At 43.0% G+C, this 14,240-nt stretch overlaps 1 protein-coding gene across 4 annotated transcripts in view; it reads left to right on the top strand.

The window, feature by feature from the left end:
• Positions 1-909: 909 nt before the first annotated feature.
• Positions 910-14,240, top strand: part of Gpat3 (glycerol-3-phosphate acyltransferase 3) — a 63,359-nt gene continuing 50,028 nt past the window's right edge. The window contains exons 1-2 of one of the 4 annotated variants that reach the window (XM_090343287.1): positions 910-993; positions 5,025-5,303. In XM_090343287.1, coding sequence (XP_090199413.1) covers positions 5,163-5,303 — 141 coding nt within the window. In that variant the 5' untranslated portion in view covers positions 910-993; positions 5,025-5,162. Of the gene's footprint in view, positions 994-4,632; positions 4,758-4,889; positions 5,304-14,240 lie in introns of those variants that run through there. The other 3 variants (XM_090343288.1, XM_090343289.1, XM_090343286.1) reach the window with 3 other exon arrangements.

Genomic DNA, 14,240 nt, shown 5'->3' with positions numbered 1-14,240 from the left:
TTGTGTCTCCTGTCCCTTTCATTCCTCCCTCTAGGTTCTTGGCCATAGTTGACGTCCTGCTGGACGGGACAGGCCTAGGCCCAGAGTTCAAGCCCCATGACCCACAAGAAAAAAAAAATGAAGTGAAATTCTGTGCAATGAAGTAAAATGTAGGTATGGAGGAACAGATAAATGATTCCCTTTAGTATTGGGGCTTGAACTCACAGCTTCACACTCTCACTGAGCTTTATATGCTTATGGATGATTCTCTACCACATTTCCAGTCCTGGCTTTTTGTTAGTTAATTAAAAGAGTCATAGATTTTTATTTATTTATTTTTTGCCAGTCCTGGACTTGAGCTCAGGGCTTGAGAACTGTCCTTGGACTTTCTCAAGGCTAGCACTCTACCACTTGAGCCTCAGCACCACTTCCAGCTTTTTGCTATGTATGTGGTCCCGAGGAATCAAACCCGGGTCTTCGTGCATGCTAGGCAAGCACTCCACTAGGCCAGACTCCCCGCCAAGAGTCATAGATTTGTCTGTCTGGACTGGCTTCAAACTGGGATCCTCAGATCTCGGCCTCCTGGGTAATCAGGATGAAAAGTTTGAGCTACCAGTGGCTTTTTTTTTCTGTCTATTTTCTCATAAGATGAGCAGTTGCCTCTATCATGTGTTCCAATCACAATGTATACCTTCACCTTTTATGCCTAAAAACAGTGGGCCAACACCATGGACTAAAACCTCTGAAGCTATGTACCAAAATAAGCCTTCCTCCTGTTAAGCTGATATCTCACAATGATTTGTCACTGTGACAGAAAGCTGATTATCATACAACTCCTTAAATCATTATCTGTCACTTAGCTCCGGTTATGACATCTTACTTGTCATAAACATCTATTCCTGAAAGTATTGGCAAGTGCTTAAAGCTGTTTAGCATAAATACTTTTCTTGCTGGCCATGATTACAGCTATTATAGGAGCTTGAAGAAGATGCAAATAACATAATGGGCTCTCAGGTAAGGACCAGCTCTTGTGGATCAATTCTTTTGGCTTTGGTTGGCAGAAACTTATCTGGGTTCCTAGGACGTAGGCTCGTGGTTAAGACTGACTGAAAGCCTGGCTCAGTGGCTCATGCCTGTAATCCTAGCTACTCTTGAGGCTGAGATCTGAGGATCACTGTTCAAAGCCAGCCTTGGAACTAAAGACCGTGTGACTCTTATCTCCAATTAATCACTAGAAAAGGGGAAATAGGGCTGTGGCTCAAAGAGTAGGGTGGTATCCTTGAGCTGAATTCAGAGCTCAGGGATGGCACCTAGGCCCCATGATCCCCCCAAAACAAACAAACAAACAAATAAACAACTGACTGAGAGTATGAGCTTCAGAACTGCATCAGCATCATCAGGGCTCTTGTTAGAATCTTAAGCCAACCTCATCCTTTCTGACTTAGAAACTGCATTTCAACAAGTACTGAGAAGCATGGTATCAGTATTTCATACCTGTAATCCTAGCTACTCAGGAGGCTGAGATCTGAAAGGATTGTGGTTTGAGTCTATCCTGGGCTGGAAAGTCCTTGAGACTCTGATCTCTAATAAACTACTCAAAAAAGCCAGAAGTGGCACTGGGGATCAAGTGGTAGAATGATTACCTTGAGCAAAAAAAGCTCAGAAACAGAGCCTAGGCATTTAGTTCAAGCCCAGGATTGGGAAAAACAGCAACAATCTACCCTCCCGCCCCCGCCTCCCGTGCCAAAAAAAAAAAAAAAAGAAAACAAAACCCAAGTACTGAATCTTACATATTAAACATTTTAGAAATGTTAGCCCCTTTTCTTTATTCTTCTATTCTACTTCATTTGGCCTTAGAAGTTGACAAAGTGTGTCTAAATCTATATCCAGTTGGTTTATGGTAGAGCAAATTTTGTCAGAAAACCTGGTATTTTAGGACAGAAGAGATATTAGAAATTGAAATACAAAGCCAGGTGCTGGTGGCTCACACCTGTAATCCTAGCTACTCAGGAGGTTACCTGAGGATCACAGTTTGTAGCCCGCATGGGCAAGAAAGGCCTTGAGATTCTTATCTCCAATAACTGTTGAAAAACCAGAAATGGAGCTGTGGTTAAAGTGGTAGAACACTAATCTTGAGAAAAAATGCTTAGGGACAGTGCCAGGCTGAGTTCAAGACCCAGGACAGGAAGGAAAGAAGGAAGGAAGGAAGGAAGGAAAGGGAAAGAAAGAGGAGAGAGAGGGGGAATGAAATTGAAATATAAGCATCAAGGGAGTTTATGCTACAGTAAAAGGTGAAAACACAGGTTCTTAAAAAATTTTCCTGGTAAGTGTTCAGCTGACTTGAACAGCACAAACCACAGGTGGACATTTCTCATTAAGCACTTACTGTCAGCTACCTTTTAACTACATAATGTCGCTGCCCAGTAAGAATTTCTAAGTGTTATTACCCCATTTTTACAGAATTGGGTGGTGTAATGGGTTGAGGCCCAAGCCCTAGCTTCTATAACTTGTGAATTATTTGGAAAAAGCAAGCCATTACTGATTGTACTTAAGTGACAATCTTGAGATGATATCTTTTATTAGGGTGGGCCTTAAAACTAAATTCTATTAAAAACTGGAAAAAGGCAAAAAAAAAAAAAAAGATTCTTCTCTAGAGCATTTAGAAGAAATCTAGCCTTGCAGATAGACATCATGTGGGGTGTGTGTATGTGTGTGTGTGTGTGTACATTCACACACGCATGAACTTGTGTGCATGGGTCCTGAAGCTTGAACTCAGGGCCTAGGTCCTGTCCTTGAGCTTTTTACTTTTTTGCTTAAAACTGGTGCTCTACCACTTGACTTCCAGCATTTTTGGTGATTAAAAGGTAAGAGTCTCATGCACTTTCCAGGATTTGACTTTGAACAGAGATGCTCAGATCTCAACCTCTAGAGTAGCTAGGAACAAACACTACCAGTTGTTAGTGTTTCACAGGAGAGTGTAAAGAAGCCCAGTGGCAGGTCAAGTCTGTAATCTTATTGGTGCCTTTGTTATGCCTGGGATTTTGGCCCTCTGTTGTATTAGGCTAGCTACCCTACCATCTCTACCTAGAGCTTTGTTGTTTGGAAAGCTGCTGCAAAGTAGAACCCCCACCAGCTGCCAGTGGCTCATGCCTGCAACCCTAGCTATTAGGAAGGCTAAGATATGAGATTGGTGGTTCAAAGCCTGCCCAGATAGGCAAGTCCAGGAGACTCTTATCTCCAATTAGAAAATGGGAAGTGGAGCTGTGGCTCAAAGTGGTAGAGAATTAGCTCAGGGATAGTGCCCATGCCCTGAGTTCAAGCTCCAAAATCGACAAAAAATATTACAAAATAAACACAAAAAAACCCAAACAAAACAAAAAAGAGAACCCCCAAACCAAAGCCAGTTCCTGGAGTTTAGTCATGAGCCATAGAAATTATTGGAGAGTGTGTGTGCAGTTAGTGCCAGAGTGTGGCTAAGCAGAAAAAGTTACTTGTCTGGTCTCCTTGGCTGGCTAGACTTGTTAAGCATTTCCCGTGAGTGTTAAATGAGTCAACATAATCTACATGCCTTTGCTTTAAGTATGTACTGTACATTTCCAGCAGGGATTTTGGTAGTTTTCAGTACTTTTTACCCCTTATTTCAATAGGCAGACCTTTCAGTTGGAGAAACTCAACCTTCAGTTTTCATTCATAACTTGGCTTACGTCTCGCTCTTAGAGGAGGAGCTAGGGACAGGTACCGGGCAGGAAGTGCAGATTGCAAGAGCTCACATTCTTTGCGCTAGAACTTCTCTTTTCCCTGTCAACCCTCCCCACCTCCTACTTTCTTCACATTTTTGTCAAAGGAAAGTTTTCTCTACAATATTTGCTATTAACACTTTCCATTCAACACCTGTTACACGTAAAAGATTCTAGCCCAATTAAGGGACACAGGATAGCCAGATTTCTTAATTGACTAGGGTTCTCAAATATTTCTGCACGCAGTGGAGTAAATAGGAAGCCAGGGGTTCGCCCTTCTTTGTTCCACAAATGAGGCACAAATGTGGACCCCTGGGCGGCTCAGGTCAAAGGTTGGCCGCTGGCTGCCAACCCCTGAAGATTTTTCCTTTTCTCTCCTCTCTTATGTCTCCCTTCATACTCCTTCTTTCAAATTTTGAGAAAGGGTTTTCTCCTGTAGTTAAAGCTGGTCTGGAACTCGTCCTGGCTGACCTCGAATTTACCAATCCTGCTAACAGCCTTCTGAGTGTTGGGATTACAGGCATGAGCCCTACTCCTGGCTTCTGGTTTCTTCTGTGCCCTAAGGGATGGTGTCTGGGCAGACTAGAGATCCTTGTACTCCCGATAAGCAAGCTTGCACCTGGCAGTGGGCGAGAAAAGCTGATCTGGTGTGGGAATGCCAGAAGAGGCGTGTGGCTGCAGCACAATGCCGGACATTTTCCGCTCCTGGAAAGCCCTTCCCAGGAGGTTGCTTTTACACGCGCAAGACCTTCGCTGGCGTCCGGGACTTGCAGTTGTCTCTTTGGAGGCGCAGGAACGGCTCAGGATCTGCAGCTTGGAACTCCGGGCTGAGAGGATCAATCGCAGGGGGCGCTGCGGGAGGTGGGGCGCGGGGCTGCTGTGGCGCCCCGGGGAACCGATCCTCCCCGGCTGGGTGACCAAGGAGGTGGGGCCAAGGCGTCGGGCAGAAAAAAGACGCCCAGAACCCAAGAACTACCAGCCACCGGCCTAGCCTCGGGCCCCAGAGCTCCCTGGCGGGGATCTCGCTGCGGGAAGGCCTTGGTGAGTCACTGCTGGGGTGTCGCAATCGGCGCTCAGAGGAAACCAGGCACAGGGCGGGGCGCGTTCCTGGCTGCGCCCCTGCGCTCTGGGCGCACCGCCGGTGGCCCAGCGCTCGTCCCCAGTTCTGTCCCCAGTCTGCGATCGCTCCGGCGGCTTCGGCTCTTCACTCGGGCTTCTCGTGGAGGCCCACGGGGGTCCAAGGAGGAAGGAAGGATATTGCCCTAGTTCTGAAAGTTCCCTCCCCCTCCTCTCTTCTTTGCTCCGCAGAGGTGAGAGCCAAGAAGGAGTGACATTGGTGGCACCGGAGTTGCGACTGGACTGACTGAGCGCCTGGGGACAGGGACAGCGATCGCCCTCAGCTCTCCTCCTCCGCGGACCTCTGGTCCCGAGTGGGTGCGCGGAGCCATGGAGGGCGCAGACGTGGCGGGGAAGATATTGTCTACCTGGCTGACGCTGGTGCTCAGCCTCATCCTGCTGCCTTCGGCGTTCGGAGTATCGCTGGGCATCTCTGAACTTTACATGAAGATCCTGGTGAAAACTTTAGAGGTGAGGGACAGGAGGATGAGGCCCCCTCCCCTTGCCCTGGGGGCTGACGTGGGGGGGGGGTTGCGGGACACCGTGGACCAGAGGTGTGGGTATAGGTCGGTTTCTCCGAGGACATCTCTGCTTCTGCCGCCTTAGATGGAGTGATGTGGATTGAGACCACTGGATCACCTCATTGAAATCACTTGGCTGTGGTTCTGTCATCGCTGATTTCACTTGTGTCTCAGCGGTTTACATCCATCCGTACTTACACGAGGCGCTGCCAACTTTATTCTCCTGTTTTTTTTCTTTTTCAGCCCCGGGTTTCATAGGTCCTTGTGTGTATTAAGGCATCCTGTCCAGTCAGGCATGGGCTCTACTTTATGCCCAAGATAAGAAATCAATTGCGGGGTGACTGAAGAAGAATCTGATTTTATTTTAGTAGAGTCATGGAAACATTATCTAACCAATGAATGGCATTCGGAATGCCATGGCAAAGGTTATTCTTGGCCTTGCTTAGGTTCTGTTGCTAAATTTTGCAGTGAAAGGTGGTTAGGTGCTAGTGAGTGTAGTTCTCTTAGACAGGCCTCTCCTAAATTACAAGAAGCACTGGTGGCAGGTAGAGAGGACAGGTAAGGAAACTAAAGACTCACCCTTCAGTAGTTGGTTTGAATTGAGTATGGGATAACAGGAGTTTAACTCAGGAGGGGCCCTGAAGACCGTTCAGGTTTGCTGCGGTTTGATAACAGAATCCCAGTTGTTTTTCCATATATGACCTTAAGCAAGGTCATCTATTTCTTAACTTCATTTCACTCATTTATAAATTAAAAGGAACAATAATAGCTATTTCCATATTGTTAACCTCCCTCTCAGTGCTGAGGCCTGAGATTAGGGTCTGTTCATGGGTGATACTCTACCTCAAGCCGCACTTCCAGTTCCCCAAATAGTTGTTTTAATAATAATAATAATAATAATAATAATAAGCTGGGTGCATTGGCTCATGCCTATAATCCTAGCTACTCAGGAGGCTGAGATCTGAGGATCGCTGTTTAAAGACAGCCTGGGTACTAAAGAACATGAGACTCTTATCTCCAATTAATCACTAGAAGAAACAGGAAGTAGGGCTGTGACTCAAGGGGTAGGGTGGTAGCCTTGAGCTGAATTGCTTAGGGACAGTGCCCAGGCCCAGAGTTCAAGCCCCATGACCCACAAAATAAACAAATAAATAAGTAAAATAAAATAAATTTAAAAAATTAAAAAAGCATGTCAAGCTCTTAGAAAGGAGCTGTGTATGTTAGGTGCTACATATGTTATTATTATTACTATTATTTTTAAGATTTTAGCATCTTTGCTTCTCTGGCTTTCCTAGTACCTTCTACTATAGGTTGTCATTTTTCTGTCTCTACTTTCTGGCTGCCCACAGAACTTTGCTTTCTCTGCCCTTATTTCTCAGTAATGGGGTAACTTACAGATAGGTATCTTTAACCCATGCGAGCTGGCTTCTACCTGTGATGTTATCGTAGATCCTTGTTGGACCTTCGTGTGATCATTTCTTTTCTGAGCTCTCGAACTATATAATATTTGATTTTTTTCAGCTCTCATACTTTCATTTTATTTTATTTTTACCAGTCCTAGGGCCTGAACTCTGGGCCTGGGCCCTGTCCTAGAGCCTCTTTTGCTCAATTCGAGTGGTTTACCACTTGAGCCATAGTGCCACTTCTAGTTTTTTTGAATAGTATATTGGAGATAAGAGTCTCACCGACTTTCCTGCCCAGGCTGGCTTTGAATCACTATCCTCAGATCTTAGCATCCTGAGTAGCTAGAATTATAGTTGTGAACCACCAGCAACAGGCTTTCTCATGCTTTTGAAGTTCTACTTGGTAGATGACCTTAGTGTTGGATTTTTCTTATAGTTTTTATATTTAGAGTGTGGTCACACTGTTCTGTGAGATTTTAGCAGCTCTTAGAACCATAGTAGTTGATCTCTTCTGGGCTCCCTCTTGTTTGAATTCTGTAGTGATTGAATTGTTTTCTCAAACAACAATGGCTACTGGAGAACTGAATGAGTGTAAATCAAAATACCTTGACTCACACAGGTACTCATACCCGTCTAGCATTAGTAATTCAAATGTTCAGAGGAGGTGTCAAAAGAGAGATACCATCTAGTTGTTCTTAATCTACCAAATTCCCAGAGTTGGCAGGGTTATCTCCAATCTAAGACCTGACCTTTAGTTTGACGGGGCTTCAAATTTTTTGAAAAGACTTTCCAAGATGAACTGAATAATGACGGTTGTTCAGTTTATAATTAGTGTGGGAGATAACACCTTTTGGCTTGAGCACTGTTTAGGTTGTGATGTAAGGACCAATTTTCATTGCTAAGACTCAAGTTATTCTGTCAGAGAGAGGCTTGGCATGTCTGGAATTTGAGTAGGGATTCATTTTGTCTGTCAGCTGATATCTGTTGGGCTTTGACTATTTGGAGCTCTTATGCTTGGAACAGCAGAGCATCTAGGGATCTCCAGGTTTTCTATCTTTTGACAGTAACAATGTTAGAAGGGCATTTCTATTCATCTGAGGTTAGTACAGTGGATTGCTTTCCCAACTACAGGGATAATTCTAAAAAGTTGTTTAGTTTTAGAACATCTTCTGTTCTGGAAAAATGCTGTGCCTTTAGCTAGATTCTGTTTAATACCCAGCCCCCCCCCCCCCCCCGCTTTTTTTTGTGGGTCATGGGATGTGAACTAGGCCTGGGCACTGTCCCTGAGTTCTTCACTTCAAGGCTACCGCCCTACCCTTGAGCCAAGCCCCACTTCCCATTTTCTAGAGGTTAATTGGAGACAAGAGTCGCAGGTTCTTTTGTGCCTGGGCTGGCTTTGAATCTCAATCCTCAGATCTCAGCCTCCTGAGTAATATCCAGCCCTTTTATTACTCATTTATTCTTTAGAAAGTTCTCCACTGATTTGGAGAACTCCAGTCCCGAGAATATTCTTGAGGTTTCTTGAACAGATCTGGATACTTCTTAGGTTTCTTTGGTTATAATTTGTGTACCTTTTAAAAAGGTCATTTGAGGTTGGCACCTTTCGTTGCATCTACTCAGGAAGCTGAGATCTGAGGATAAGTCCTTGAAGCCAGTCCAGGCAATAAGATTCTTGAGACCTTGTCTCTAATTAATCAGCAAAAAGCCAGAAGTGGAGGTATGGCTCTAGTGCTAGAGTGGTGGCCACAAGTGAAAAAGCCAAATGAAAGCATGAATCTGAGAGTTCAAAGGTCATTTGATTTTGGTCCATAATGTATTTACTTTAAAAAATTTTTTATGACCAATAAGTGGCTTTTTTATGACCGTTAACTCAAATTCTAGTAATTTATGTGTATGTAGTTACCTTCTGAATAGTTGAATGGTAGTTGTTACTTGTCTAGTGATTCACTGTAATTGCTTTTCCTCTTTTTAGCGTGTCAATATTAATATCTACTTCATACATTCTGCATTTTGAGATGTGTGTGCAAGTCCATGTGTATGGCAATTTATTTAAGGAAAAGGCTTGGATACTTGGCTTTTAGAATAACTTTTTTCAGTTTGCAAATAGTGTATTCTCAAGGGGCATATGATTTGTTAGGCAATATTCCTATCAGCATGATAACAATAATGGGAAAATTATTATTATTATTATTATTATTATTATTATTTTGGTTGGTTGTAGGACTTCAACTCTGGGCCTGGGTGCTGACTCTGAGCTCTTCAGCTCAAGACTATCACTGTACCACTTGAGCCACAGCACCACTTCCAGTTTTCTGGTGGTTAATTGGAGATGAGACTCTCATGGACTTTTGCGCTGGGTTGGCTTTGAACCACTATCCTCAGCCTCCTGGGAAGCTAGGATTACAGATGTGGAGAAATTATTTTAGGAATTCTGACTATAAAAAGAAAGCAAAGTAAAAGGGAATGGAAGGAAAAGAAAGTTCTGGCTGGGCAGAGCTTGAGGGAAAACCACCCTGGTGGTAAGATGTTTGTGTCGGAATCTCTGGGAGGGCAGCCTATGTGTGATGTTTTTATGTTTAGCCAACAGAATTGTTAGATTAAACATTGAAAGATACAGCTCAAGCCTGGAAGTTAACTGTTAGGGTTCATGTTTAGGGTGAGAGGAAGGATTGGTACTTACAACCTAGGGCTCATGAGTAGAAACAAGGAATGGAATGAAAATACAGATATGAAGGACAGGAAGAAAGTAATGATATATAATGTAAATTATTTAATATGAACAGATGAATGGCTAAGGATATGACATATGAACACACACATACATATGCATATATGTATATTATAGAATAGTACATAACCATAAAGAAAAATGACATCATGTCATTTGCAGGAAAATGGATACAATTAGAAGACATCATACTGAGTGAGACCAGCCCAAAACCCCCTAGAATAGGGGCTGGGAGTTTTGCCTAGTGGTAGAGTGCTTGCCTAGCACACATGAACCTCTGGATTAGAAAGAAAACAAAGCCAGAAGACTTAGGGACAGTGCCCGGGCCCTGAGTTCAAGCCCCATGACCAGCAAAGTAAAACAAAACAACAACCAAAAAACCCTACTAGAATATTATATGTTTTCATTTATGCAGAAGCTAAACCTAAAAGATACACATACACATGTGTATATACATAAACATATATATGTGTGTGTATGTCCATATACATAATTATTTGCATGTTGAACAAAACACAAATCAAACTAAAGGACTACCAACAAGAGGAAGAGAAGGGAGAAAAGAAAGAATGAGAGTGAATAATACTATATATATGTAATATATAGAATATTTGCTTCCAATATATATGTATATAGAGTCCCATATATGTACATGCATATGTATATGTGTATGTGTATATATATGTACATGTATATGTGTGTGTATATATGGGAAGCAAGAGACACTCAATGCAATGGTCAGATGGGGGATGGGGAGAGAGAGAAATAAACTCTGTAGGCAGTAACTACCTACCTGTAGAGGATTGGGCTATGGTAGAGGACTTAAAAGGTTAAATAAAAAGTTGGTACAGGTGGTTCATGCCTGTATTTCTAGCTGTTCAGGAGGTGGAATTCTGAAGATCATGGATCAGAGCCAGCCCAGGCAGGAATGTCTGTAAGATTCATATCTCCAATTAACTAGCAAAAAGTTGAAAGGAAAGTTGTGGCTCAAGTGGTAGAGTACTATCCTTGAGCAAAAGAAGCTCAAGGCAATGCCCACGTCGAGTTCAAGCCCTAGGACTGGCAATAAAAAAAGAGTACTGGCCTGTGTAAGCGCACTCTCATTTGTAAGAGCACTCACATGCACGCACACACACACAATCAGAAGTCATAATTGCCTAGGTGACAGTGTCACATGTTTGCAAGCTTTCTGACTACTCTCTTTTTTCTGGTCCTGGGGCTTGAACTCTGGCCTGGGTGCTTTCCTTGAGTTCTTCAGCTTCCAGGCTAGCCCTCTACCACTTTGAGCCACAGTGCCACTTCTTGTTTTCTGGTGGTTAATTGGAGATAGGAGTCTCAAGGACTTTCCTGCTCAGGCTGGCTTTGAACTGTGATCCTCAGATCTCAGCCACCTGAGTAGCCAGGATTATAGGTGTGAACCACCAGAGCCCAGCTTCTTTAAAATCAGACTTGGAACTATTTCTTATGAGTGAAATTTGGACAGCTTCCTTTTTCACTCTTAAGTGCTTAGAAATTGAGTGTTCTGAAAGCTTAACTTCACTTTCCTTGGGGCATGGAGAATGTGGCTGGACAGTACCAGGGTTGTTAGAAACTGCTTCTGTGTTTAGGAACTTCTTGTCCACAGAGCTGCCTACTGGAGCTGAAATAGATGTGTTCTGAGCTGGTGCAGAAGACACTCAGAATCTCGCTGGATACACTGTGCCTGTCTCTGTATGTGGAGGCACCCCCGTAGTTTGGGAAGAAACTGGTGATTTCTGGTATCTAGATCAGGTGCAGGGTGTAGGGAGGGAAGAGCAAGCCATTTTTATCCTATTTGTGTCCTGCTGTGTGGCAAGCATATCATGGGCTGGGTCTTTTCATCTTTACAATGTCCTTGGCAGTGTTCTTGCTTTAGCATAATGACGTAGATGCCCCAGGCGGTTCAAATCTCTTGACTGAGGTGACTACAGTCAGGAAATGCTAGGATTGAAGTTCTGAGGTACAGTTCACTAGCTGCAAAGTATGTGCTTGTTTTCTTACCTTCTCTTGTGAGGCAATCTGGAAGAACAAAATGGTTGTTCACTACAAATTCAAGTTCAAGATCCAAGTGCCATGGGCCTTCATTTTAAATCAATCATGTCTTCTAGCTCTATAATCCTAGTTACACGGGAGGCTGAGATCTGAGGATTGTGATTTGAAGCCAGTCTGGGCAGGAAAGTCCATAAGACTCTTATCTCCAATTAGCCAGCAAAGCTGGATGTACATCTGTGGCCAAATAGTAGAGTACTAATCTTGAATAAAAAAAAAACAAGTATGAGGTCTGGAACTGGTCTAGTGGTAGAGTGCTTGCCTAGCATGAACGAAGCCCTGGGTTCGATTCCTTGGTACCACAAAGAAAGCTGGAAGTGGCGCTGTGGCTTAAGTGCTAGAACTCTAGCCTTGTAGAAAGCCCAGGGACAGTGCTCAGGCCCTGAGTCCAAGTCTCACTGGCCCTGAGTCCAAGTCCAGGCCCTGAGTCTGACTGGCAAACAGACAAACAAACAAACAAAAAACCAAGTAAGAGTTCAAGCCTTGATTGTAGCATGCGTACACACACACATACACACACACACACACACACACACACACACACACACACCCTGTTTCCTAATATAGTCATCTTTGGAAACCCTTGGGGTTGAACTTCAACAACTGAATTTGAGCAGGAGGAGAATATATAACTAAGCTCTTAGCTGTCACAGAATACCAATATTTTCCATCCTAAGAGGATGACATCATTGTTCTAGCCGGAGATAACTGTATTTATGTAAAATGTTAAATCATATATCCACAGTATAAACAAATTTGATTTTTTTCCTATCTCTGATTTATTTACAAGTGTTAATAACAGATGCCCAACCTTTCTTTGAGAAATGATGGAAATTCCTATTGCTTTAGGTGAGAAAAGATGGGGCTTAGAGCTTGAGAATCCTGAACCAAATCTGCAAGAGTATAGCAGGATGCAGCCAGATTAAGGCCAAGTCTTATTAGCATTAGTGATTTGACACTTGAAATTAGAAGCTCAGGCATCTATTAATAGGTGCTAAGTATAGAGGAAATGTTCCTACTCAATTCTGGTGCTGTGCAGAGTCCTGACGCAGTCTTGTCATGGCACACTCTTTGACTTTCACATATATTTTTTATGGTATTTAATTTCTATCAGTTATTTTCTTATGCATTTGAAAAATACTTTTTAATCTCTCTGGTTAGAGCTTAGCAGTAACTAAAGTTTTGTTTTGTTTTGTTTTTGGTGGTCATGGGTCTTGAATGAGGCCTGGGCGCTGTACCTGAGCTCTTAAGCTCAAGTTTACATCATATACCTGGGCCTGGGCATTGTCCCTGAGCTCTTCAGCTCAAGGCTACTGCCTTACCCTTAAGCCAAGCCCCACTTTCTGTTTTCTAGAGGTTAACTGGAGATAAGCCCTTTGTGCCTGGGCTGGCTTTGAACCTTGATCCTCCGATCTCAGCCTCCGGAGTAGCTAGGATTACAGGCATGAGCCACCATGCCCAGTTTACCTGAGGTTTTTTTTAGTGTCTTATTAAAATTATAACAACTAGATGTCTATTACTCACACCTGTAGTCCTAGCTACTCCGAGGCTGATATCTGAGGATCTCAGTTCAGAGCCAGCCCACATATGAACATACATAGAGTCTTATCTCCAATTAACCAGCAAAAAGCTGGAAGTGGAATTGGGCTCAGGTTTTAGGACACTAGCCTTGAGCACAAAAGTTCACAGATAGCACGCAGGCCCTGAGTTCAAGCCCTAGGATTCTCTCTCTCCTCCCCTCTGTATATGGCTTTTTGAACTTTATATTGTTCCTCCTCTTCAAATTAATCAATTGCTGTTAGCTTCTGAATTGTTCTTTCTTTCATTCTTTCTTTCTTTTTTTTTTTTTTTTGCCAGTCCTGGGCTTCAGCTCAGGGCCTGAGCACTGTCCTTGGACTTTCTCAAGGCTAGAGCTCTACCACTTGAGCCTCAGCACCACTTCCGGCTTTTTTCTATGTATGTGGTACCGAGGAATCGAACCCGGGTCTTCATGCATGCTAGGCAAGCACTTTAACCCCTGAACTCACAGTCTTATACATAATAGGCAAGTGCTTCTCTAATAATACCAAGTTGAAAAGTTTATTTGTATTTTATTTCATTGTGGGTTCTGGGTTTTGAATTCAAGGCCTTTGTTTGTTTGGCTTGCTTGCTGACCTGGTACTCTATAACCTGACCCACAGCTCCAGGCCTGCTATTTGTTGTCCAAATGAAGATGAAGTCTTGAAGACTTTTCTACCCTGGTTGGCTTCCATCCTTTATGACTCAGTCTCTTGAATAGCTGGTATTATAGGTGTGAACCACTGGTGTTCAGCAACCTTGCACTTTTTTTTTTTTTTCCGAAATTAGCTTTAGTGATTGGGAGGGGGTAGGGGTAGGGATAGCGACACAAACACATGAAAAGGGGTAACAAGTTTCAAGAAGTAATATACCCTTACAGGACAAATGTAACTGAAACTCCTCTATACATTATCCTGACAATAAAAATATCTTTACTGATACAAAGTGGTTTCAGTTCAGCACATCATTTGAAGAGTATCATGCATCTTGTACTTTTAAAACTCTGGTGTTAAATAGTAAGTCATTTTAGAAATGTGTAAGAGTTAAAAATTTTAAAAATCACATCTTGGTGTATTTCTTTACATATTTACACATTCAAAACAAAGTGAGAGTTGTTTTCCTATTTTGTAAA

This window comes from Megascapheus bottae, chromosome 13 (assembly GCF_031878675.1).
Source record: "Megascapheus bottae isolate mThoBot1 chromosome 13, mThoBot2.hap1, whole genome shotgun sequence".
Lineage (NCBI taxonomy): Eukaryota > Metazoa > Chordata > Mammalia > Rodentia > Geomyidae > Megascapheus > Megascapheus bottae.
Note: the sequence above shows the minus strand (reverse complement) of the source record. Positions and strands in the feature narration are given on the sequence as shown.